The following is a 26827-nucleotide window of genomic DNA, read 5'->3' as shown; positions in this document are numbered from 1 at the left end:
GGCGGTTGTAATTAGGTACGTAGCGAACCCCTCGGCCTAACAAACCCTACCTACCGTTGGGTCCGGGAAGGACGTTGTAGCTTCGAGGACTCATGTCGGTCAGTGACAGACAAGGGGATCAACCCCCCCCCTTGGTAAGGGGAAAAGGCCGACGTTGAGATCCGTAACAATATGTAGTTAGATATTGACAGTTGACGGAATATATATATACAGACTTGGCATTTAATATGGAATATTTTTTTGTGGGGGTGAACTTACTTTTCAAGATGTCTTAGAACCAAAAGTTCATTGGAATTATGTTGAAATTATTCTAGATTTTGTTAATGTGACCTTTAAAAGAAACAAAAACCACATTTGACATTTCAAAACAAATAAATTGATCCTTGAAAGTGATGTAAACTGATATCGAACTCAATTCATGGACAGTACTGTGTTAAACTTCTGTACGTTTTCCAGAAGTATCTCTTTATTTTGCACATTAGCCAATTTTTTTTTTAACAAAAACAAAAGTTAAATTACGACTGGGATTATGGACAGTAAAATTACAGTTCAGTACTTCGTGTAACCCCCACGAGCATTCAGGAGAGCACGTACACGTTGAGTCATGCTGTTCACGAGATTTGCCAAGGTTTGGACAGGAATCGCTTGCCATGCAGTGACAATAGCCTGCTGCAATTCACGCACAGAGGTCAGCTGCTGGTCCAAGAGGTCGATTTGACGCGTTAATTCTGCCCACAAGTTCTCTATCGGATTCATATCCCGGACATGGCAGGCCACTCCATATGCTCCACACCACGGTCAGCAAGAAAGTGTTGGATCATGCGAGCATGATGAGGCCGTGCATTGTCATCTTGGAAGACAAAGTTTCCTCGAAAGGCTGCACGAGCAAATGGAAGCAATGTTTCTTCCAGAATGGCCCTGTACTTGAACTGGTTCAGGTTTCCATTCAGAACAACCAGGTCAGTTTTGCCCCTGCATGAAAAGCAGCCCAAACGGTCACCCCACCACCTCCAGCTTGGACTCTTGGCACTATACAATCTTTGTTGTAGGCTTGATGCACTTGTCTGTGCACTCGGACGTGGCCATCTTGACGATAGACCAGAAATCTAGACTCGTCATTGAAGATCACGTGATTCCAGTGTCCTGGCTGCCATTGACGGTGCTCTCTGGCCCACTGCAATCGGTGCTGGTGGTGTTGTCTGGTCAGGCGTGGCTTTCTCAGGGGACGCCTGGCACGATAACCTGCTTGAACCAGTCGTTGGTTGACTAGCCTTCTGGATACAGGCACATTTGTCAGTTGTTGCCACTCAGCCCTAAGCCGATTAGCTGACTTGGTACGGCCATTGCGGACTAACCGGTGCAGCTGGCGATCATCCCTCCTTGTGGTTCTGTGGGGACGTCCTGGCCTCGGTATTGGAGTAGGGACACCCCTCTGAGGATTTCGTTTCAGGATCTTTGACACCTGACCTTGAGTGATGCCATACTGCCGAGCAATAGCACGCTGTTTCATGCCGTAATTTCGTAAAGCCACCACTCCATGACAAACAGCATTGTCGAGTTGACCGACGATCTCCAGAGGAAGCGGCAATAACTTTTGGAGACGTGCAGCGTTGTTTTCCACTAATACAGAACGCAACAACCCTTATATACCCGATTGTGAAGCCAATCATCAAATGCACCTGTCCGTACATTTTGCCACACCACCTGTGATATAATCCTATTGTTGACTTCTTGCTGCGACAGACAATCAGTGACATGGTTCTTTTAACAAATAAATCACCAAAGTGTAAAAGAAACTCACCAGATTGATATACTGAGTTAGGAAAGTAAACCCAAGTCAAGAAAAAAAAAAAATTCCATATTAAATGCCAAGTCTGTGTGTATATATATATATATACACACACACACACAAGCTTGGCTCGCTCACTGAGGACCGGCTTATTTTAGCTGAGGCTAATGACTATACCTGAGTTGCTGTGTTGTCATGATTTACACCAATCAAAATACAAACAATTATTTTGCACAAATGTATTTGTTGTGTTTGTGATATTACATTTTTATAGGCAATTTAGGTTGAAGATTCAGGTTGAATGTTTTTTTTTTTCCAAGAAAGAACCCCTCAGCACACACATAGGGGAGGGGTAGGTGCAGATTGGAAGTTTGGGACAATTGCACCTCACCACCACGGAATTCAAAACACCTCACCACCAAGTAATTCAAAACACCTCACAGCCATAAAACACATGATAAAACACCTCACCACCACAAAATTAAAAACACCTCACCACCACGAAATTAAAAACACCTCACAGCCATCAAACACGTAATAAAAACACATCACAGCCATAAAACAGGTAATATAAAATACCTCACCACAACGAAATTAAAAACACCTCACAGCCATAAAACACGTAATAAAAACACCTCACAGCCATAAAACACGTAATAAAAATACCTCACCACCACAAAATTAAAAACACCTCACAGCCATAAAACACGAAATAAAAACAGCTCACCATCACGAAATTAAAAACACCTCACAGCCATAAAACACGTTAAAAAAAATACCTCACAGCCACGAAATTAAAAACACCTCACCACCACGTCATTTAAAAACACCTCACCACCAAGTAATTCAAAACACCTCACCACCAAGTAATTCAAAACACCTCACCACCACGTCATTTAAAAACACCTCACCACCAAGTAATTCAAAACACCTCACCACCATGTGATTTAAAAACACCTCACCACCATGTCATTTAAAAACACCTCACCACCACGTAATTCAAAACACCTCACCACCATGTGATTTAAAAACACCTCACCACCATGTGATTCAAAACCACCACAACGTTATTAAAAACACTTCACAACCACGGAAACAAAAGTTTGAGGGAGTCATTAAGTGACAACACAGACACTGCCCAGAAGTGTAGGTATATAGGTAAATGACTGTACCCGAGTTGCCGTTTTGTCATGGTTTAAACCAATCATAATTCAAACAATTATTTTGCACAAATGTATTTGTAATATACGTGATATCACATTTTATAAACAATTGAAGTTGAAAAAAAAAACATTTCCCCAAAAAATTCCCAAAAATAAATAAATACATAAATGGAAAATTTTTTCAAAAATAATACCCTTAGGACATACCGACAGGAGAGATATGTGCATACCAGAAGTTTGGTACGATTTCACAAAAGTCTGAGAAAGTAGTTCAGTGACAACACAGGACAGACACTGCACAGATATATATATATATATATAGATATATATCGAAATATACAGACTTGGCATTTAAAATGGAATATATTTTTTTTCTTGACTTTGGTTTGCTTTCTGAACTCAGTATATCAATCTGGTGAGTTTCTTTTACCCTTCGGTGATGTCTTTGTTGAAAGAACCATGTCACTGATTGTCTTTCGCAGCAAGAAGTCAATAACAGGATTATATCACAGGTGGTGTGACAAAATGTAAGGACAGGTACATTTGACGATTGGCTTCACAATCCGGTATATAAGGGTTGTTGCGTTCTGTATTAGTGGAAAACAACTGCTGCACGTCTACAAAAGTTATTGCCGCTTCCTCTGGAGATGGTCCGTCAACTTGACAATGCTCTTTGTCATGGAGTGGTGGCTTTACGAAATTCTGGCATGAAACAGCGTGCTGTTGCTCGGCAGTATGGCATCACTCAAGGTCAGGTGTCAAAGATCCTGAAACGAAATGCACAGAGGGGTGTCCCTACTCCAATACCGAGGCCAGGACGTCCACGCAGAACCACAAGGAGAGATGATCGCCAGCTGCACCGGTTAGTCTGCAATGGCCATACCAAGCCAGCTAATCGGCTTAGGGCTGAGTGGCAGCAACTGACAAATGTGCCTGTATCCAGAAGGCTAGTCAACCAACGACTGGTTCAAGCAGGCTATCGTGCCAGGCGTCCCCTGAGAAAACCATGCCTGACCAGACAACACAGGCAGCGCCGATTGCAGTGGGCCAGAGAGCACCGTCAATGGCAGCCAGGACACTGGAATCACGTGACCTTCAGTGACGAGTCTAGATTTCTGGTCTATCGTCAAGATGGCCGCGTCCGATTGCGCAGACAAGTGCATGAAGCCCACAACGAAGATTGTATAGTGCCAAGAGTCCAAGCTGGAGGTGGTGGGGTGACCGTTTGGGCTGCTTTTCATGCAGGGGGCAAAACTGACCTGGTTGTTCTGAATGGAAACCTGAACCAGTTCAAGTACAGGGTCATTCTGGAAGAAACATTGCTTCCATTTGCTCGTGCAGCCTTTCGGGGAAACTTTGTCTTCCAAGATGACAATGCATGGCCTCAGCGTGCTCGCATGATCCAACACTTTCTTGCTGACCGTGGTGTAGAGCATATGGAGTGGCCTGCCATGTCCCTGGATATGAATCCGAAAGAGAACTTGTGGGCAGAATTAACGCGGCAAATCGACAACTTGGACCAGCAGCCTACCTCTGTGCGTGAATTGCAGCAGGCTATTGTCACTGCATGGCAAGCGATTCCTGTCCAAACCTTGGCAAATCTCGTGAACAGCATGCCTCGACATGTACGTGCTCTCCTGAATGCTCGTGGGGGTTACACGAAGTACTGAAATGTAATTTTACTGTCCGTAATCCCAGTCATAATTTAGCTTTTGTTTTTGTTGAATTTTTTTTGGCTAATGTGCAAAATAAAGAGGTACTTCTGGAAAACGTACAGAAGTTTAACACAGTACTGTCCGTGAATTGAGTTCGATATCAGTTTACATCACTTTCAAGGATCAATCTATTTGCTTCGAAATGTCAAATGTGGTTTTTGTTTCTTTTAAAGGTCACATTAACAAAATCTAGAATAATTTCAACATAATTCCAATGACCTTTTGGTTCTAAGTCATCTTGAAAAGTAAGTTCACCCCCACAAAAAAAATATTCCATATTAAATGCCAAGTCTGTATATATGCCAAATGCCAAGTCTTGCGTCGACGAGTCTGGCATTTCACTCAGGCCAACTGGCACGGTCTTCAAGCAGCCATCAATCATCTGGACTGGTCTCCAATCTCTACTGCATCTGACATCAACTCATCCTGGGAATTCTTCCAAAGTAAATTGCTCTCTCTCATGCACAGATTTATCCCATCTCGTCTTCAGTTGTCGTACCCTTCCTCCCGTCCTTGGTACACGGAATCTTGTGGTGAGGCTATTGCCCAGAAACAACTTGCTTTCGTCTCCTGGAAAGCAAATCCAACGGAAGGAAATCTCATTTCCTTTCACAAAGCCCGAAACAAGTGTGTGTCCACCCTCAGGAGAGCCAGGAAACAATATCTCTCCGTTCTCAGGACCGAACTCTCTTATCTGTCTCCCTCTTCCAAATCCTGGTGGCATCTGGTCAAATCTGTTTCTGGTGTTTGTTCCCCCTCCATCCCCTCCCTCACCTAAAATGGCCACACGGCTGACTCCGCATGTGAAAAAGCTGAATGCCTCAACTCTGTCTTTGCCTCTAAATCTTGTGTCCAAAACCCATCCCTCTCTGTACCCACCGTACCCAGTCGTACCCAGTTGCTCCTGGACTCTGTGTCCTTTCCTCCTGACAAGGTGGAAAGGTTTCTGTCAACCCTCGACTCTGATTCTGCAACTGGACATGACGGCATCAGCCCACGGGTCCTAAAATCCTGTTCTTCCGCTCTTTCACTCCCTCTCTCTGTTCTCTTCTCCCTCTCTTTTGCTCAAGGTCATCTTCCATCTGCTTGGAAATCTGCCAACATCACCGCTTTGCACAAAAAAGGTGCAAAAACAGATCCCAGCAACTACAGACCAATCAGCCTTCTCCCAATTATCAGCAAAGTCATGGAATCCATCATTGCTTCAGATATGAAATCTTTCCTCTTCTCCAATGGCTTGATCTCTGATCATCAATTTGGTTTCAGACCTGGACACTCTACTCTGGACATGCTGCTTCTGCTTTCTCAACTATGGATGGAGGTCCTCAATGCCAAACAGGAAATTAGAGCAGTCTCCCTTGACATATCACGTGCCTTCGATACGGTCTGGCACCCCGCTCTGCTCACCAAACTCTCCTCTTTTGGTATCAATGGAAATCTCCACGCATGGCTGGCGGACTTCCTCTCTAGTCGTAGTCAACGTGTGGCCCTGAATGGGTTTCTCTCATCTCCTCTTCCTGTTCAGGCTGGAGTTCCCCAAGGCAGTGTTCTGGGCCTTGTGCTTTTTCTGGTCTTCATCAATGATCTCTCTGACTCTCTTGAAAATCCTCTCTATCTCTTTGCTGATGACTCTACTCTCTGTCGCTCCATTCTTCATCCCTCAGATCGGCAGTCTGCAGCCTCCTCACTCACTGCAGACCTGGACAAAATCACAGACTGGGCAAACAAGTGGAACATGTCTTTCAATCCTGACAAATCTCACACTCTTACGATGTCTCTCCGAAAGGACCGACTGGACAACCCTCCCATCCACTTTCTGAATAATCCTCTCCAAGAAGTTCTGTCACTCAAGCTTTTGGGTCTCACTATCTGCCATGATCTTTCCTGGGAAAACCACATTTCAAATCTGGCCTCCAAAGCCAGTCGCCGACTGGGCATCCTCCGTCGTGTGAAGTCCTTCCTTGGCACACTTGAGGTCCTCACCACGTACAAGGCTTTCATCCGCAGCTCAATGGAATACTGCTCTCCCCTCTAGGCTGGTGCTCCTGCCTCGCACCTAGCTCGTCTTCACGCTGTTGAAACCAAAGCATTCAAAATCATTGGAATCTCCCACGATGAAGCTAACTCCAAGGGCCTCTCACTCACTCACCGCAGGCAGGTTGGTGGTCTTTCCGTCTTCTACCGACTCCTCTCTGGCCTTGCCCCCCCAGCTCTCTCTGGGCACTGTCCCGCAAATATTCCTGCAGGTCGCACAAGATCTGCCTGCAACACTCTTATGGTTAAACCGCCAAAATCAAGACTCTCTGCTCACCTTCACTCCTTCATGCCTCTTTTCTCCCGCCTCTGGAACAAACTCCCTCACTCTCTTCAATCCCACTCCACCCTCCAGGTCTTTAAAACAGCTGTTCACCACCATCTCTTATCTTCCCCCATCCAAAACCTTGATCTTTTCTACCCCCGCTAATTTCACCCCAAATCCACTTTTTTGAAATACCAACTTCTGTCCTGGAAGTCCTTGGTGTTCTTGTGTTTTGTACTTCTCCCTCCCCCCCCCCCCCTTCCCACGCCTCCTCCCCCCGGGCCCTCTCCCTTCCACACATCTCCCTGCTCTCGGATGTTGTGTTTGTGTGCCTCCCCATCTCTCCCCATCTTGTCTTCCGCTCCCTCTTTTTATATGTTTTGTTTGTTTGGTTGATTTGTTTGTGAGATAAATGTTAGCTCTTTACGAGCCTCGATTCAGTATACAAAAAAAAACAAAAAAAACAAAAACATCTGTGCAGCGTCTGTCCTGTCCTGTGTTGTGTTGTGTTGTCTTGTGTTGTGTTGTCTTATCACTGAACTACTTTCTCAAACTCTTGTGAAATCGTACCAAACTTCTGGTATGCACATATCTCTCCCGTCGGTATGTCCTAAGGGTATTGTTTTGGAGAAACTTTCCAATTATTATTTTTTTATTTGGGGGAATTTTTTTAGGAATTTTTTTTTTTCAACTTCATTTGTTTATAAAATGTGATATCACGTATATTACAAATACATTTGTGCAAAATAATTTTTTGAATTATGATTGGTTTAAACCATGGCAAAACGGCAACTCGGGTACAGTCATTTATCTATGTATCTACACATCTGGGCAGTGTCTGTGTTGTCACTTAACGACTCCCTCAAACTTTTGTTTCCGTGGTTGTGAAGTGTTTTTAATAACGGTGTGGTGGTTTTGAATCACGTGGTGGTGAGGTATTTTGAATTATGTGGTGGTGAGGTGTTTTTAAATGATGTGATGGTGAGGTGTTTTTAAATCACATGGTGGTGAGGTGTTTTTAAATCACATGGTGGTGAGGTGTTTTTAAATCACATGGTGGTGAGGTGTTTTTATTTACGTGGTGGTGAGGTATTTATAATTACGTGGTGGTGAGGTGTTTTGAATTACATGGTGGTGGGGTGTTTTGAATTACTTGGTGGTGAGGTGTTTTTAATTTCGTGGCTGTGAGGTGTTTTTTTGTCCCCCGTCGCACCGCGGAGCGAAAGGGGGACTATGGTTTTCCCCTCCGTCCGTCCGTCCGTGTGTCCGTCCGTCCGTCCGTCTGTGCGTGCGTGTGTGCGTGCGTGTGTGCGTGCGTGCGGGCGTGCGTGCATGTGTAAGCGAAGGACCGCATTCGAATTTGGTGTGTGGGTGCAACCCACGTCAAAATCCAAGATGGCCGCCGCCATGTATGTCTGATACCATGTATGTCTGAACCTTGTGAGCTGAATATCTTGAAAAATAAGCGAAGTACCAACTTCTAATCTGGTGTGTGGGTGTATCTCGGCACAAGGAAGAACACTATTGAAAATTGGGTTGCCACGTCAAAATCCAAGATGACCGCCGCCATGTATGTCTGAACCTTGTGAGATGAATATCTTGAAAAATATGTGAAGTACCAACTTCTAATTTGGTGTGTGGCTGTATCTAGGCACAAGGAAGAAGGCTATTGAAAATTGGGTTGCCACGTCAAAATCCAAGATGGCCGCCACCATATATATGTCTGAACATTGTGAACGAAATATCTTGAAAAATAAGCGAAGTACCAACTTCTAATCTGGTGTGTGGATGTATCTACGCATAAGGAAGAACGCTATTGAAAATTGGGTCGCCACGTCAAAATCCAAGATGGCCACCTTGCGTCCTCCACTTTGTCAACTCGCATCACTTCACCGACGGGGGACCAAGGCGTAACGCTTGTTTACGTGTTTTATGGCTGAGGTGTTTTCAATTTTGTGGTGGTGAGTTGTTTTTATTACGTGTTTTATGGCTGTGAGGTGTTTTTTTATTACGTGTTTTATGGCTGTGAGGTGTTTTTTTATTACGTGTTTTATGGCTGTGAGGTGTTTTTATTATGTGTTTTATGGCTGTGAGGTGTTTTTAATTTCGTGGTGGTGAGGTGTTTTTATTACGTGTTTTATGGCTTTGAGGTGTTTTTATTACGTGTTTTATGGCTGTGAGGTGTTTTTAATTTCGTGTTTTATGGCTGTGAGGTGTTTTTAATTTCGTGGTGGTGAGGTGTTTTTATTACGTGTTTTATGGCTGTGAGGTGTTTTTATTACGTGTTTTATGGCTGTGAGGTGTTTTTATTACGTGTTTTATGGCTGTGAGGTGTTTTTATTACGTCTTTTATGGCTGTGAGGTGTTTTTATTAGGTGTTTTATGGCTGTGAGGTGTTTTTATTACGTGTTTTATGGCTGTGAGGTGTTTTTATTATGTGTTTTATGGCTGTGAGGTGTTTTTAATTTCGTGGTGGTGAGGTGTTTTTATTACGTGTTTTATGGCTGTGAGGTGTTTTTATTACGTGTTTTATGGCTGTGCGGTGTTTTTATTACGTGTTTTATGGCTGTGAGGTGTTTTTATTATGTGTTTTATGGCTGTGAGGTGTTTTTAATTTCGTGGTGGTGAGGTGTTTTTATTACGTGTTTTATGGCTGTGAGGTGTTTTTATTACGTGTTTTATGGCTGTGAGGTGTTTTTATTATGTGTTTTATGGCTGTGAGGTGTTTTTAATTTCGTGGTGGTGAGGTGTTTTTATTACGTGTTTTATGGCTGTGAGGTGTTTTTATTACGTGTTTTATGGCTGTGAGGTGTTTTTATTATGTGTTTTATGGCTGTGAGGTGTTTTTAATTTCGTGGTGGTGAGGTGTTTTTATTACGTGTTTTATGGCTGTGAGGTGTTTTTATTACGTGTTTTATGGCTGTGAGGTGTTTTTATTATGTGTTTTATGGCTGTGAGGTGTTTTTAATTTCGTGGTGGTGAGGTGTTTTTATTACGTGTTTTATGGCTGTGAGTTGTTTTTATCACGTGTTTTATGGCTGTGAGGTGTTTTTATTACGTGTTTTATGGCTGTGAGGTGTTTTTATTACGTGTTTTATGGCTGTGAGGTGTTTTTATTACGTGTTTTATGGCTGTGAGGTGTTTTTATTACGTGTTTTATGGCTGTGAGGTGTTTTTATTACGTGTTTTATGGCTGTGAGGTGTTTTTATTATGTGTTTTATGGCTGTGAGGTGTTTTTAATTTCGTGGTGGTGAGGTGTTTTTATTACGTGTTTTATGGCTGTGAGGTGTTTTTATTACGTGTTTTATGGCTGTGAGGTGTTTTTATTACGTGTTTTATGGCTGTGAGGTGTTTTTAATTTCGTGGTTGTGAGGTGTTTTTATTACGTGTTTTATGGCTGTGAGGTGTTTTTATTACGTGTTTTATGGCTGTGAGGTGTTTTAAATTACTTGGTGGTGAGGTGTTTTGAATTACTTGGTGGTGAGGTGTTTTGAATTACGTGGTGGTGAGGTGTAATCGTCCCAAACTTCCAGTCTGCACCTACCCCTCCCCTATGTGTGTGCTGAGGGGTTCTTTCTTGAAAAAAAAAACATTCAACCTAAATCTTCAACCTAAATTGCCTATAAAAATGTAATATCACAAACACAACAAATACATTTGTGCAACGTAATTGTTTGTATTATGATTGGTGAAAATCATGACAACACAGCAACTCAGGTACAATCATTATCCACAGCTAAAATAAGCCCGTTCCTCAGTAACGTGCGCGAGCCGAGCCAAGCTAGTATATACATATAGTTATGTACAGTCATGTGAAAAAGTGAGTACACCCCATGTAAAGTTTTGACTTTTTCTACATAGTTCAACATACATCTATTTGATCTTCATTTCAACAATATTGATAGATAAAGGTGATATAATATAACAAATATCATGAAACATTTACATTTTGTAGTCCATTGTATAATTTAAATAAACATAAATGCAAATTTCGCATGTGGAAAAAGTATGTACACCCTTGGCCCGAATAGGTGGTATTGCCCCCTTTGGTCGAAACAACCTCAAGTAGGTGTTTCTTATAACTGTCTACGAGTCTCTGACATCGACTGGGAGAAATTTTTGCCCCCTCTTCCATGCATAATTCTTTCAGCTGTGTGATGTTTGAGGGGTTTCTTGCATGCACAGCTCGTTTCAAATCCCCCCACAACATCTCGATGGGATTTAGATCCGGGTTTTGACTTGGCCATTCCAGAACCCTCCATTTCATTCTTTTCAGCCTTTCCTTGTTGGATTTACTGGTATGTTTAGGTTCATTGTCATGTTACAAGGTCCACCTTCGGTTGAGCTTCAACTTTCCGACAGATGGCCTCACATTGTTGTCAAGCACCCTCTGGTACAATGAAGAATTCATAGTGGATTCTATGATGGTGAGGTGCCCAGGCCCTGATGCAGCAAAGCTGCCCCAAACCATAATATTTCCACCACCATGCTTTACAGTTGGTATCAGGTTCTTGTGGTCAAATGCTGTCTTTGGTTTTCGCCAAACATGTCTTCTGGTACTGTGGCCAAAATCGCTCTACCTTTGACTCATCTGTCCATAGCACATTGTTCCAGAAGTGCTGGTCTTTGCCGAGGTGTTCATTGGCAAACTTCAGTCTTGCCCGGATGTTCTTTCTGGACAGCAAAGGTTTCCTCCTGGCACCCCTCCCATGTAGATCAAATTTGTGCAGACTCTTTCTAATGGTAGTCTCGTGCACTTTGACATCAACAGTGGCAAGAGCTACCTGTAGGTCCCGTGATAACATTCTGGGGTTCTTCGAGACTTCTTTCAGCATCTTGCGGTCTGCTCTCGGGCTGAACTTGCTGGGGCGGCCTGGCCTGAACAAGTTGGCAGTTGTTTGGAATCTTCTCCACTTGTAGATGATCTTCCGGACAGTCGAATGATTGATTTCAAATTGTTTGGAGATCTTTTTAAATCCCTTCCCAGACTCATTGGCATCTATAACCTTCTTTCTGAAGGCCTCAGAGAGCTATTTTGATCGAGGCATGCTGGACACTGTACACTTCAACAACAAATAGCAAACCAAACTAAATGTCTGAGGTTTAAATAAGACAGATTCCTCCAAGATCCTCTCCAACAATGTTCTAATCATTTGCACCTCAGCTGGTGCACCTGATTCTAATTTTAGGTATTTGAAGTAGTGATAAATGTAGGGGTGTACTTACTTTTTCCACATGTGAAATTTGCATTTATGACTATTTAAATTATACAATGGACTACAAAATGTAAATGTTTCATGATATTTGTTTTATTATATCACCTTTATCTTTCAAAATATTGTTGAAATGAAGATCAAATAGCTGTATGTTGAAATATGTTGAAAAAGTCAAAACTTTACATGGGGTGTACTTACTTTTTCACGTGACTGTATATATATATATATATATATATATATATATATATATATATATATATATATATATATATATATATATATATATATATATATATATATATATATATATAAGCAAAGATTTGCGTTTGGGAGTAAATCCAAATGACTCCATGGTAAGATCTCCAACCTTTAATTGAACAAACAATGACTCAACGTTTCGATTAACAACATGTGAAGCCACACGCCTCCGTTAATCTTCCTCAAGAGTGATAAAATCATCTCAACATCCCCTTATATCCAAAGTGGGCGGGGTATATGCAAAGTGGGGTGGGCAAAGCTGGACAGCCAATGAAACAGTATCACACCGCTCTCGTGAACGGAGACGTTATTGACCAAATTAAAAAATCAACCGCATATTAACGGCTTAAAATAATCCTGTAAGCAATGCTGGATTATAACTCAAGTGTTTAAAAAGTAGTGATAGTGTTTCTAAACACTTGAGTTATAATCCAGCATTGCTTACAGGATTATTTTAAGCCGTTAATTTGCGGTTGATTTTTGAATTTGGTCAATAACGTCTCCGTTCACGAGAGCGGTGTGATACGGTTTCATTGGCTGTCCAGCTTTGCCCACCCCACTTTGCATATACCCCGCCCACTTTGCATATAAGAGGATGTTGAGATGATTTTATCACTCTTGAGGAAGATTAACGGAGGCGTGTGGCTTCACATGTTGTTAATCGAAACGTTGAGTCATTGTTTGTTCAATTAAAGGTTGGAGATCTTACCATGGAGTCATATATATATATATATATATATATATATATATATATATATATATATATATATATATTGTTGCAGTTTTGTGTTTTTACAATAAAGGTTAATTTCCCCTCATAGTTTCGTTACACTACAACACGTAGCCTCGTTTAAGCTCAGTTATTTCGTAGTAAATGTAAGCGTAGACCTTTCCTGTGTTTAGTTTTGCATTGAGTAGGACAATGAGAGTTAGGTCCTTTACGATGCTTATGATGCCTCGATGCTTTGGGTTTTGGCGCAAAATACCACGAGGCCAGCCTGAACAAGTCGATCAAGGCCGAAGGAAGGTGGGGCAGGAGGAGTGGGAGTGACCGGTAAGCACGAGCCGCCAATCAGGGCTCAAGGAGAGTGACTTACCACTGCGGCAAAAGGCGGGGTTTGGAATATTCGATGTGGGCCAGGGCGGGACAATATAACCCTGTGCCCAGAGCCCCCACCTCAGTTATGAGAGTCGGTTCGGAGCGCTAAGTTATGAGATGCGCGCAGGGCAAGCCAAATGAGTTATGAGTTCGGAGCGCTCAGATGTGAGTTGAGCTGGAGGCAGATCCCCGCCTCAGTTGAGTTCTCAGTTGAGCTGGAGTCATATCCCCGAGGAGTGCAGACGAGTTGCGCTGTGTCAGTTACGAGAGTGAAAGCGCTCAGTTGTATTAATTGCGCTGTGAAAGACAGCCGTGCCGGGCCACAGACGCGCGTATTTTCCCACCTGCCTGCTTTTGCGGACATACGCGCCATGAGGATCTTACCGCCTGCCTGCCTGTCTTCGCCGGGATACGTGCAGTGACCGCCAGAGGGCCACGCGGGTGAGCTGTTCCTGGAGGAGCAAAGCCGGCGCGTTTGGCACATGAACATTCTTCTTTCAGCTCCCTGTGTGTGTAAGTGGGCCCATTGTCTGGGCGAAATAAGTTAAGACTGCTTAAGACTGCCCTGTGTCTCTTCTTCTTCTTCTACCATTGTACATTGTGTAAATAATAATTACATCTGTTATTCCTTTGATTCGACCACTTTTGTCTCTCCATCATTGACTTAGCATGGTACGAATTAGATCGCTCTGATCGGGTTCCAATAACAAGGTAACAGTACGGACCACGTGGTACGCCATCCGCTCGGGTGTACTCAATTATGCATGGTTCGTGCGAGACTTGATCCCCGCTTCCGCGGTGGCGTGGGTACTTAGGTACGTGCGAAAATTGCCCCGAAACCCTTTTCCACGTCTGCCCGGAAGTGGCGACTCAGTCTCGCGGTTCGAAGACCCAAGGAGAACAAGGGGATTAATCTCCCCTTGGTAAGGGAACGGGCTTCGCAAAACCGTAACAATATTGTTGCGGTTTTGAGTTTTGTACAGACCGTATAATAAAGGTCAAAATTTCCCCCTCATAGTTAGTCACACAAGCAACATGTAGCCTCGCGATAGCATAGTTATGTCTTAGTATTTGTGAGCATAGTCCTTTTCCTATGTTAGTTCTGCGTTGAGTAGAGTAAGGAGAATAGGTCCTACTTCTACTGACTATCCAGCCTCCCTAGCCTCATGCCCCTTTGCGCTGACTTTGGTTCATTTTGGGCGAATTAACACGAGGCAGGCCTCGGAGGGTAGGGGCGGGGCCGAATGAGGGGCGGCAGAGGAGCTGACGGTAAGCACGAGCCGCCAATCAGGTCTCAGAGGTTGTGGCGGCAGCACTGCATTACAGGGCATGGTTGGAAGGTTCGAGAGGGTTCAAGAAGGTTTGGGGCGTATCTATATAACCCGTCGCGCAAAGCCCCCAGGAGGACTGACCAGTGAGGACTAGCGCGGGAGGACTGGTTGACGAGCAGGAGTTGATGAGCAAAAGACTAGCGTGGGAGGACTCACTGATAAGAGGACTAGCGCGGGAGGATTGGCTGATGATTGAGAGATACGTGGGTGAAGAAAGACGCGCATGAACCGGAATACGCGCTATTATAAAGTGACGCCCGGTTGAGCTGGAGGCCGAGCTGCGTACAGTGCATTAAGTCACCCAAGTGATAACGGCTGTGTAATTGCCAGCCACGCTGAGAGACGTGCATTTCCGCTCTACCTCATCGGCTGCCTTTGTTCGGGAGACGCGCTACGAGGTTCCTTCCACCGCCTCCTGCCATCTTCGCGGGACGTGCTGGGACCGTGGAGAGCCGGACGGGGCCGTTTCTGGACGACCACGTCGACGCTTCTGGCTGGAACATCAACCCATCTGCAATTCCCTGTGTGAGTGTGATGGGCCCGAGTCTGGGTTATAAGATAAGACTGTTTAAGTGCTGCTCTGTGTCTCTGCGTCCCGATCATTGTACATACGTGTGGGAATCATAATTAAACCTGTGTTCTTCCTTTTCCATTCGATCGTTCCTGTGATTTCCTCATTGGCTAAGCGTGGTACGAATAGAACCGCTTGAATCGGGTTCCACTACTAAGACTGCATGGACTACGTGGTACTCCATCCGCTCGGTGTACCCAATTCACACGTGGCTCGTGCGAGGCTTGCTTCCTCGCTTCCGTGGCGGCGCAGGGATTTAGGTACGAGCGAGACTTGGTCCCGAAACCCTACCTTGTGTCTTACCTGGAAGAGGTGTTTCAAGTCTCTCGGTTCCGCCACGCTCAGAAAGAACAAGGGGATTAATCCCCCCTTGGTAAGGGGAAGAAGGGCGGCGGAGAACCGTAACATTTGGTAGTCAGGAGTGGGGATTTGGAACCTTGGACAAAACTTTTGTACACCAAATTTTTGACACCAAATTTACATATTGGCCGTAACATTTAGTGTCCGGGAGTGGGATTTGGAACCCTAACTAATTTTTTTTGGACGAATTAGCCCCAAAATTACGAGTGACCAAAATTTAGATTTTAAAATTCAAATTTTTAAATTCGTACCATGGCTAGTCAAGACGGTCGAATGCCGGTGGGGGTAGTTGATGCAGAGGAATTAACGACCCAGGACCCACAGGAAGAATTGGTCGAAGAGGAGGAAACTGATGAGGGGGCGGTAGCTGGCGAAGAAAATGGCGGCGCTTCGCACGTGGCGGCGAGAGCCGAGCCCGCGGCGCCAGGGGGTTCGGACCTGCACTTACTCCTAACTCAATTCATGGCATCAATAAAAAAGGAAGGGGACAAAACAAAACAAGAAGGACGAAATTCGGGGACTAAATGATAACATGAATAAAATGAATGGGAAAATGGACATCCAAAAGAACCAAATGAAAGAAATGGGAGACAAATCCACCTGGGAATTGGAAAAATTTATGGCAGCGTCGAAGAAGGACACAAAAAAGCGGGGAAGGACATAAGGCGCAGGTTGAGCGAGGAGGTCGCATTGGTACGCGACGAGGTGACGTAATGTGAGGAACGCGTGGGGAGCGGGCTTGGGCAGAGCGCAGCTAAGTTGACCGGGAATATAGAGATCGTGACATGGGGTGTAGAAAAGCGGACGGCCACCGAATTGGACGAGGAAATTTCATGCGCGCCGGCAGTCGTCGAAGAAATAATCCAAATTAAAGAAACGATTGGGGCCGAAGAGACGGCATAGATAGAAAATTAATCGCGGGAGAAAGAAATGGAGCCTGAACAAAGTTTGCATTTACATCGTGATGTCGTGCTTCCTAACAAAATGAAAAGTTTGCAGGTGCTGCTGGCGGGAAAGAAGGTCCCCAAGGTGAGATATAATGGCGCGAGTGTGTTTGGCGCGAAAAGGTTTTTGGTGCGCTTGGGACATGGACAAAACCCGGGCGGTCGTGGAAGGTCCATTGTGCGGTGTACGAGGGCGAATGGCGCACGTGTGAAAGAAGAGTGTGCACCGGAGCGCGAGTGTGTGCGAGAAAAGTGTGTTACAGAGTGTGAGGGAGAATGCACACCGGAATGTGTGCGGGAAGAGTGTGTCGGAGAAGAGTGTGTTAGAGAGTGTGCATGAGGAGAGTGCGTGGAGGAAAAGTGTATGAGGATTGGGTGTGTACCAGGAGAGTGCAGACCCGTGGGTGTTACGGAGTACGTAACGAGAGAGTGTGTAACGGAGTGTGTGGAAGGTATGAGTGTGCCTGGGTGTGCAGGTGCGAGTACGGTGTGTGACGGAGAATGCACACCAGAGGATGTGGAAAGAGAGTGTGCTGTAACAGAATGCATGGAGTGTATGGGGGCGCCTCGGTGTGCGAGTGCGGAGTGGGTCGCGAGGTGTGGTGAGAACGTGGCTCAAGCTTCGACACAGACCGGGGTAGCGTTTAGCGCGATGGATAGCCGACGTGAGCCCTCGGTGAGTTGTGTGCGGCAGGGACCGGCGGGGATCGATGCTGCGGCGGTCTCACAAGGACCGACGTGCACGATTCCTGCCGGCCCCCGCCCTGTATGGTTGGTGCCATGCCGTGGCGGCATAGGCGATCGGCAAGGTTCAAGGAGAGTTCAGAGCCGCGCCCGCTGGCGGGTGTGGTGCTCTGACCGTGGGCGGTTGGGCCATCGTGCGTGGGACCGCGAGGCCCTGCGCAGGGATGGGGCCCTGAACCTTGGCCCATCCATGCCTCCTCCCCTGGATCGAAAATGCCGGACGGACCCAGCCTACAGTAGACAAACCACCCGAATGGATCGCTCGGCTTTTCGAAGCCGAGCTGTGACAATGTATTTCCGCACGATGAGGCTCAAGTATAGCAGACTGATGGAAATAGTGTACCCTACATGGAGGAATGGAAGTTTTGCCATTCCTCACACGAGACCGGGCCCATGAGCATTAGATTAGGGGGATGGCAGTGACAGGCACATGGAGGGCCAGCGATGGTTACCTCCATGGGGCACCGAAGCTAGCCGAGGGAGGGCTAAGATAATTGATAGGGAAATTAGATGACGGTAGAGGACATGAAAATTAAGTAGGGACATCTGAACTATAGTGGGGACGTAGGTAGTTTAGATGGATGATAATGACGAGGGAGTGCATAGTTTAATGGGATGACGGGGAAGCACGAGTTTTAGGGGAAAACAGCTAGAAAGATGATGCTGTGTGTGTGAGGAATTGTGTGGGCAAGATAAAAGGAATTGTGGTGAGGTGAGTGAGGAAAAAGGTGTGTGAGCACAAAAGGTGTGCGAATTTGGTGTGCGAGAGAAAAGGTGTGCGAAATAAATGGGGTGTGAGAATAAGTGGTGTGGAATGCTTGGTGTGGAATAAAAGGTGTGGAATAAAAGGTGTGGAATGCATGGTGCGAAGGAGTGAATGGGGGGAGCTGGAACCCATTCACGAATGCCCGGGGTGGGTAGTGTAAACCCAGGTAGAGGGCTTAGGCAAAATTAGTATGGATATTGACACCTGTGGTGCGGGTAGTGGCAATGTAGTGCTTTGGAGGGTGCATGAGTCAGTGACATGGCTGGACGTGTGGTTTAATTGGTGAGTATGGTTATTGGGGCACTCCGTCACTGGTAGTTTGTCGGCCAGGTGAGGCCGCAGGTAGGCTCTGGGAGCCAGTTAGGGTAGTTGGGAGTTGTTGAGTGGGGCCCGAGGATCCAAGGGAAGGACCCGGGTTGCCCAATGCCAAGGAGGGCATCAGAGGGGTAAAGTGCCAGGAGGGGCCTTCCCCAGTTTAGGTAGTCGCAGGAGCAGGTAAGCTCGGGTGGCGACTTCATTGGCGGAGGTGCGCAGGTAGTTGGACCTGCTAGTGGAGCCACACAACCCAGCCCCGAAATTGTGCTATGGCACAGGGTGAAAATTTGTGGGAGTGAGGCCTAAATTCAGGGGCACCGCAGAGTGGTCAATGGGGATTCGGTTTTTAGAACCACATAGTTTAAAGATGGCCGATTGGCAGGGTATGATCCCGGGCAGTTTAAGAGTAAATGTCATTAGAGTAGTTAGGAAGAGAAATCCCCTTCGCGCCATCCACATCCATTCACCAAGGAGGACGAAGGTCCGCACCAAGACCAAGTGAACTGTTTGAGTGTAAGACGCATCATGACGTAATGAGACATTGTGCTTGTTCCATTCCTTCCTTCCTGGGAGGGATTGGGAGACGGATTTGGCATAGAGGGGGATATGGGAGACAAGACGTAGGGACGAATTTGTAAATGCAAGAAGGGCTAGGGTAATGTAAGCCGACGTTGGGGGGTACGGACGGTTGGGGACGAGCTTGCTCTGCTCGCTCTTCCGCGCCCCTCATGCTGCATTACCTTGTATTGCTGTGTACCTTTGTGCCCTTTCCGCTTTTCTGGTCGTGCTTTGTCTCTCCCCCCACCACAGGACCATTTTGGAGGTGGAACTGTGCAGCATCCCTGCTGCACTTTGCTACACCTGTGCAGCTGAACTGCGCAGCACTTTTCTGCCATATCCTTTTCATTTGTCATAACTTTGCTGCACCTGGGCAGCACCTTGCTGCCACAAACACTTTGCTGCACATGTTACACTTATGGACCACAAGTTTTGTGGCCTTACATCTCACCTGTGTAGCACTTTGCTGCAAATTCACCTTGCATCTTCGGACCACTTGTTTTGAGTGGCATAAATGTCACGCAGTCGGACCACATAGGGTTGGCCCTGCTGGCAGAAAATAAAATGACACAGTTTATGTGTGTTTTTATTATTGTGTGCTAGGGACGAGAAGAATTGTAAGTTTATTTAGCCCCGAAGAGCAGGAATGGCCTGTATGCCGGTCCGGGGGCTTGCCGGTATGATATACGCACACAGAAGATACAAGATGCAAGAAGCAAGCAGCAAATGAAATGTGATGATTATGAGTGTGTTTGTGTACTTTGCTGTGCTTTCTCTCCCCTCCAATCTTCTTTCCAAAAAGGACAGGTCCTGGGTCATAGAACTGGAAATAAGGAGTAGGTTTCGTGCTTGTATATAAAAATGCTGCCCACCGGCTCTATGTTTAGTTTGAAAACAATTCCGGATTCGGTTAACTGTGGGCGTGATTCTGTTAGAGTAGCTACTCAACACAGTAGGTGGGACATATTTAGTGTTTTAAAACAGTCGCATACACGGGTTAGAGTAAATGTTAGAGGGAACCACATCATCTGTCACATGTAACAGTAAAAGTTAGTTCCCCGATCTTACTCAAAACCGGTCGTTCCAATTTTTGTAGGTTCGACTCAGGGACGAGTCTGACGAGGGAGAGGGGTAGTGTTACGGTTTTGAGTTTTGTACAGTCAGTATAATAAAGGTTAAAATTTACTCCTCATAGTAGCCTGGTGTTGGCTTAGCAGTTAGGGTGCCAGCTTGAGATCCTAGGATCCTGGGTTCGAATCCCGATCGATCGCTGAATTAACGCCAGGGGGGTTGACTCAGCCTGTCACCCTTCCGAGGTTGGCAAATTGAGTACCAGCTTGCTGGGATGAATGATCATGGTGTGTACCCTGATTTAGAATAGGTACACTGTATCCCTGCGCATTGTAAGAGGCGACCAAGGGTTGGCGTCAGGAAGGGAATCTGGCCATAAAAGCGACCAAGGGTTGGCGTCAGGAAGGGAATCCGGCCATAAAACATTGCCTCAAACAGGGAACCATGATTGTCATGGAACCCGTAAGGCTAACCCCCCGCTCTAGCGGTGAAAATGGCCTTAAAACGATCATTCATTCAGTTAGTCACACAAGCAACATGTAGCCTCGCGATAGTATAGTTATCTCTCTGTATTTGTGAGCTTAGTCCTTTTCCTATGTTAGTTCTGCGTGGAGTAGAGTAAGGAGAATAGGTCCTACTTCTACTGACTATGCAGCCTCCCTAGCCTCATGCCCCATTGCGCTGACTTTGGTTCATTTTGGGCAAATTAACACGAGGCAGGCCTAGGAGGGGCGGGGCCGAATGAGGGGCGGCAGAGGAGCTGACGGTAAGCCCGAGCCGCCAATCAGGGCTCAGAGGTTGTGGCGGCAGCACTGCGTCACAGGGCGTGGTTGGAAGGTTTGAGAGGGTTCAAGAATGTTCAGGGCGTATCTATATAACCCGTCGCGCAAAGCCCCCAGGAGGACTGACCAGTGAGGACTAGCACGGGAGGACTCGTTGACGAGCAGGAGTTGATGAGCAAAGGACTAGCGTGGGAGGACTCACTGTTAAGAGGTCTAGAGCAGGAGGACTCGATTCGCAGCAGAGAAGGAGGACTAGTGCGGGAGGATTGGTTGATGATTGAGAGATACGCGGGTGAAGAAAGACGTCCATGAACCGGAATACGCGTTATTATAAAGTTGATGCCTGGTTGAGCTGGAGGCCGAACGCGTACAGTGCATTAAGTCACGCGAGTGATAACGGCTGTGTAATCGCCAGCCGTGCTGAGAGACGCGCATTTCCGCTATACCTCATCTGCTGCCTTTGTTCGGGAGACGCGCTACGAGGTTCCTTCCACCGCCTGTTGCCATCTTGGCGGGACGTGCTGGGACCGTGGAGAGCCGGATGGGGCCGTTTCTGGACGACCACGTCGACGCGTCTGGCTGGAACATCAACCCATCTGCAATTCCCTGTGTGAGTGTGATGGGCCCGAGTCTGGGTTATAAGATAAGACTGTTTAAGTGCTGCTCTGTGTCTCTGCGTCCCGATCATTGTACATATGTGTGGGAACCATAATTTAACCTGTGTTCTTCCTTTTCCATTCGATCGTTCCTGTGATTTCCTCATTGGCTAAGCGTGGTACGAATAGAACTGCTCTAATCGGGTTCCACGACTAAGACTGCACGGACCACGTGGTACTCAATACGCTCGGTGTACCCAAATCACACGTGGCTCATGCGAGGCTTGCTTCCTCACTTCCGTCGCGGCGCAGGGATTTAGGTACGAGCGAGACTTGGTCCCGAAACCCTACCTTGCATTTTGCCCAGAAGAGGTGTTTCAAGTCTCTCGGTTCCACCAAGCTCAGAGAGAACAAGGGGATTAATCCCCCCTCGGTAAGGGGAAGAAGGGCGGCGGAGAACCGTAAAAAAAAAAAAAAAAAAAAATTATATATATATATATATATATATATATATATATACATACACACATACACATGCTGTAACCATAATGCCACAGAGCCTGATGTGTGTATATTACATTATATATATATATATATATATATATATATATATATATATATATATATATATATATATATATATATATATATTGTTGCGGTTTTGAGTTTTCTATAGTCAGTAAAATAAAGGTTAAAATTTCCCCCTCGTAGTTAGTCACGCAAGCAACATGTAGCCTCGCGATAGTGTGGTTATTTCTTAGTATTTGTGAGCTTAGTCCTTTTCCTATGTTAGTTCTGCGTTGAGTAAAATAAGGAGTATAGGTCCTACTTCTACTGACTCTCCAGCCTCCCTAGCCTCATGCTCCTTTGCGCTGACTTTGGTTCATTTTGGGCGAATTAACATGAGGCAGGCCTAGGAGGGTCGGGGCAGAGCCGAATGAGGGGCGGCAGAGTAGCTGACGGTAAGCACGAGCCGCCAATCAGGGCTCAGAGATTGTGGCGGCAGCACTGCATCACAGGGCGTGGTTGGAAGGTTCGAGGGGGTTCGAGAAGGTTCGGGGCGTATCTATATAACCCATCGCGCAAAGCCCCCAGGAGGACCAGCGCGGGAGGACTGCCCGAAAGGACTCACTGATGAGAAGAGGACTCGTGTGAGAGAGGACTGATGAAAGAGGACTCGCACGGGAGGATTGGCTGATGATTGAGATATATGCGGGTGAAGAAAGACGCGCATGAACCGGAATACACGCTATTGTAAAGTGACGCTCGGTTGAGTTGGAGGCCGAGCCGCGCACGAGTGAAAACGGCTGTGTAATCGCCAGCCGCGCTGAGAGACGCGCACTTTCCGTTATACCTCATCGGCTGCCTTTGTTCGGGAGACGCGCTACGAGGTTCCTTCCACCGCCTGCTGCCATCTTCACAGGACGTGCTGGGACCGTGGAGAGCCGGACGGGGCCGTTCCTGGACGACCACGTCGACGCGTCTGGCTGGAACATCAACCCATCTGCAATTCCCTGTGTGAGTGTGACGGGCCCGAGTCTGGGCGATAAGATAAGACTGTTTAAGTGCTGCTCTGTGTCTCTGCGTCCAGATCATTGTACATACGTGTGGGAATAATAATTAAACCTGTGTTCTTCCTTTTCCATTCGATCGTTCCTTTGATTTCCTCATTGGCTAAGTGTGGTACGAATAGAACCGCTCTAATCGGGGTCCAATATTATCGGTGATTGCACGGACCACGTGGTACTCAATCCGCTCGGCGTACCCAAACCACACGTGGCTCGTGCGAGGCTTGCTTCCTCGCTTCCGTGGCGGCGCAGGGATTTAGGTACGAGCGAGACTTGGTCCCGAAACCCTACTTTGCGTTTGCCTGGAAGGGGCGTTTCAAGTCTCGGTTCTGCCAAGCTCAGAAAGAACAAGGGGATTAACCCCCCCCCCCCCCTTTGGTAAGGGGAAGAAGGGCGGCGGAGAACCGTAACATTATTATATAATATACATGTGCCGTCTCTATACATACATACATACATACCACCGGTTGCCCAAATAGCTCAGATGGCAGAGCACTGGTACGGTTCACCAGAGCACCTGGGTTCGATTCCTGGTCTGGGAGTGTAAATTTCCCACACATGTCAATTAAGTTTCCTTCCACATACACTTCCACATACACAGGTAATTCCATGCTTAACTAGGAGTTGAAAAAAAAATTCAATGCTATACGGAATTCCAATAACACGTCTTCACATTTCCCTGCTGTTAGTTTACTTATCCTTGTCGTTTAAAAAGCCTCAATCAATCCCAAGTTCTTGTCCGCCAGGCAACATTTTTGTCCCATGTCTTTTATGAACCAAGGTTGTATTCAGTTGCCAAGCAGCTTGCTAGCGCTTCCCAAGCCAGGTGATCCTTATCAACTCGCAATGGAGTACTTGTTTGAGTGCTTAAGCCACTCGGCGATCGATCTACAATAAACCTGGTAACTGAACACATCCATGCAACATCATCCTGATATGCGACATTGATGCATCTACCTGCATGCGAAACACCAAGGTTTAACACAAACATAAGCACACATACCTCTAAGGTACCCTGCTCCTTCTATTTCCCTGATATTAGGGTGACCACCAACATTTGCCTCTTACGGTACCTGTGTGGCTCCTCTTGTGGACGAGAAGCACGTTGGGACTGGCGCAGGTCATTCCGCAGATGTTACAGGTGAGACGCATGCCAGACACCTGGGTCCTATCCTTGCCACCGATCTCGGGGCTGCCGGGAGCCGCAGCGATCCCTTCGGCGTCTGGAGATGGCATTCCACGTCCCGCAGCGGGAGAATCACCAACACCGCTCTCGCTGCTTCGTCCATCTTCCTCATTGCGTTCTCTGTGCTCCACCTTGATGGAAGTCGGGACTTCTGTGAACACGCAGTGGTCTTTACACACCATGTGTGCCATGACGGTGTATTATCACCTTGGCTGAGCAGTCACACAAGGATCCAAAGACACGAATCTCCCTAGGAAACCACATTTGGTTAAAGGTGAAGATTGGTACAGAGAGCACCTTGGTAAAAAAATAAATATATAACGACGATAATTTAAATATATAATGTAAGACTCATAAAATAATAAACAATTGAGATAATCGAGATCAAATTACAATCTCCTGGTACCTTTATCATTTGACATTCTGAAACGATGCCAACAGGTTCATATTGCCAACTGCGCTCCACATAAAGTCGGAGTTTCATAACCGAATACCTGGAAAGTAAATTAAATCCATACCTGTTTCCATCCTTGGGAAATAAATATTTAAATCGAAATTTGGAATAACATCAACATCGAGATGTCCTGAAACTCCGTCGTCGACGGTCGGATCCCAACTCGGTTCGTGCTACCTTGAAGTGGCGCAATATGTGATCAAACCGGAAAGCCGGGTCAACGAGGATGGAATTCTATGGTGAATTCGATAAATATTTCGACGTCACATTTTTTTTCAATGACGGGATCGTCATGGCGTGAGATGTAAAAACCAAAAAAAACAAACGTATATATTTTTAACTGGATATACCTGAAAAACCGGCAGATACATACCAGGCATAAATGAAGGAGCTATTTCCACCATGAAAACGTGAACGTTGTTTTGAAGGAGCCGAAGCGGAAAAGAAAAGAAGAATCGGAAGAGGAAGAAGAGGAAGTGGAAGAGGAAGAAAAAGGAAGAAGAAAACAGTTGCTTCGAGTTATAACTCACAATAAGTTTCAATAATATGAAATCTTTTTCGCTGTATAATTATCTCTAAGATTAACTAAGTCAACCGATTACGAGTAAACTGGTAATCATCCAGTTGCCTGCTTATCCGCCATAGGTTAATGTGCTATTTGGATCTTCCTCGGGTTTCTGAGATTTACATGCAGTTTCATATCAGAATGGAAATGAACTCTAGATTCAGACTGATCTACTACTACTACTACTACTACTACTACTACTACTACTACCACGATGACTACTACTACCACTACCACTACTACTCTTACTACTACTACTACTACTACTACTACTACTACTACTACTACTACTACTACTACCACTACCACCACTACTACTAATAATAATAATACTAATACTACTACTACCACTACTACTACTACTATTACTACCACTACCACTACTACTACTACTAGCACTACTAATACTATGTCTACTACAACTATACTACTACTACTACTACTACTACTACAACTACTACTAATACCACTGTTAGCACTACTATTGCTACTACTAATACTACTATGACTACGATGACTACTACGACCACCACTACTACTATGACTACACCAACTACTACTACGACTATTACTACTACTACTATGGCCACTATTACTACTACTGCTACTACTAATACGATGACCACTACAACTCCTACTAGTACTACTATTAATATTACTACTAGTACTAATACTACTACTACGACCACTACTAATAACTACTATGACTACTACCACGCTACTACTACTACTAGTATTACTAATACTACTACAACTACTAATACTACTATGACTACTACTCTAATACTACTACTATCACCGCCACGAATACTACGACTACCACAACTACTATGACTACTACCACCCTACTATAACTACTATTACAACTACTATGACTACGACTATGACTACAACTACCACTACGACTATGACTATTACTATGACGACTACGACTACGACAATGGCCCACCTTTTTGAGGTATCTGTGAGGGAACGTTGTTGGCCCAAGCCTTTCACGAACCGGTTGGTCAGGATTGACGTTTGACGTGTGGAGTACTAATTTGGGCTGGAATTTGGTAATTCGTGCAGGATGCCTGCGATAACTCCCCTAATTCGTGCAGCATGCCTGCGATAACTCCCCTAATTTGTGCAGGATGCCTGCGATAACTCCCCTAACTCGTGCAGGATGCCTGCGATAACTCCCCTAATTTGTGCAGGATGCCTGCGATAACTCCCCTAATTTTTGTAGGATGCCTGCGATAACTCCCATAATTTGTGTAGGATGCCTGCGATAACTCCCCTAATTTGTGCAGGATGCCTGCGATAACTCCCCTAATTTTTGTAGGATGCCTGCGATAACTCCCCTAAATGTAGCCTACCTAGCCCTAATGGAGATATAATGAAACCCATTGACAGGCAACAGATACTTCCAAACAAGGTATACACATTTTTAACCTCAGTGTTTCTAAAACAATCATTGTATCTCAAAAAACGAAA

General features: G+C 45.6%; 1 protein-coding gene across 6 annotated transcripts in view; it reads right to left on the bottom strand.

Annotated features, from left to right (window-relative positions):
• Nucleotides 1-26827, bottom strand: part of LOC137434461 (zinc finger protein Helios-like) — a 72048-nt gene that overhangs the window by 39871 nt on the left and 5350 nt on the right. For 2 of the 6 annotated variants that reach the window (XM_078785555.1, XM_078785558.1), the window contains exons 1-2: nt 24851-24971; nt 24220-24582 (exon numbers count right to left, since the gene is read on the bottom strand). In XM_078785555.1, coding sequence (XP_078641681.1) covers nt 24220-24523 — 304 coding nt within the window. In that variant the 5' untranslated portion in view covers nt 24524-24582; nt 24851-24971. Of the gene's footprint in view, nt 1-24219; nt 24583-24850; nt 24972-26827 lie in introns of those variants that run through there. The other 4 variants (XM_078785556.1, XM_078785559.1, XM_078785557.1 and 1 more) reach the window with 2 other exon arrangements.

The sequence above is a fragment of the Myxine glutinosa genome, chromosome 10 (genome assembly GCF_964187855.1).
Source record: "Myxine glutinosa chromosome 10, kmMyxGlut1.1, whole genome shotgun sequence".
In the NCBI taxonomy this organism is placed as follows: domain Eukaryota; kingdom Metazoa; phylum Chordata; class Myxini; order Myxiniformes; family Myxinidae; genus Myxine; species Myxine glutinosa.
The sequence above is the reverse complement of the archived record's forward strand: the minus strand, read 5'-3'. Positions and strand labels throughout refer to the sequence as shown.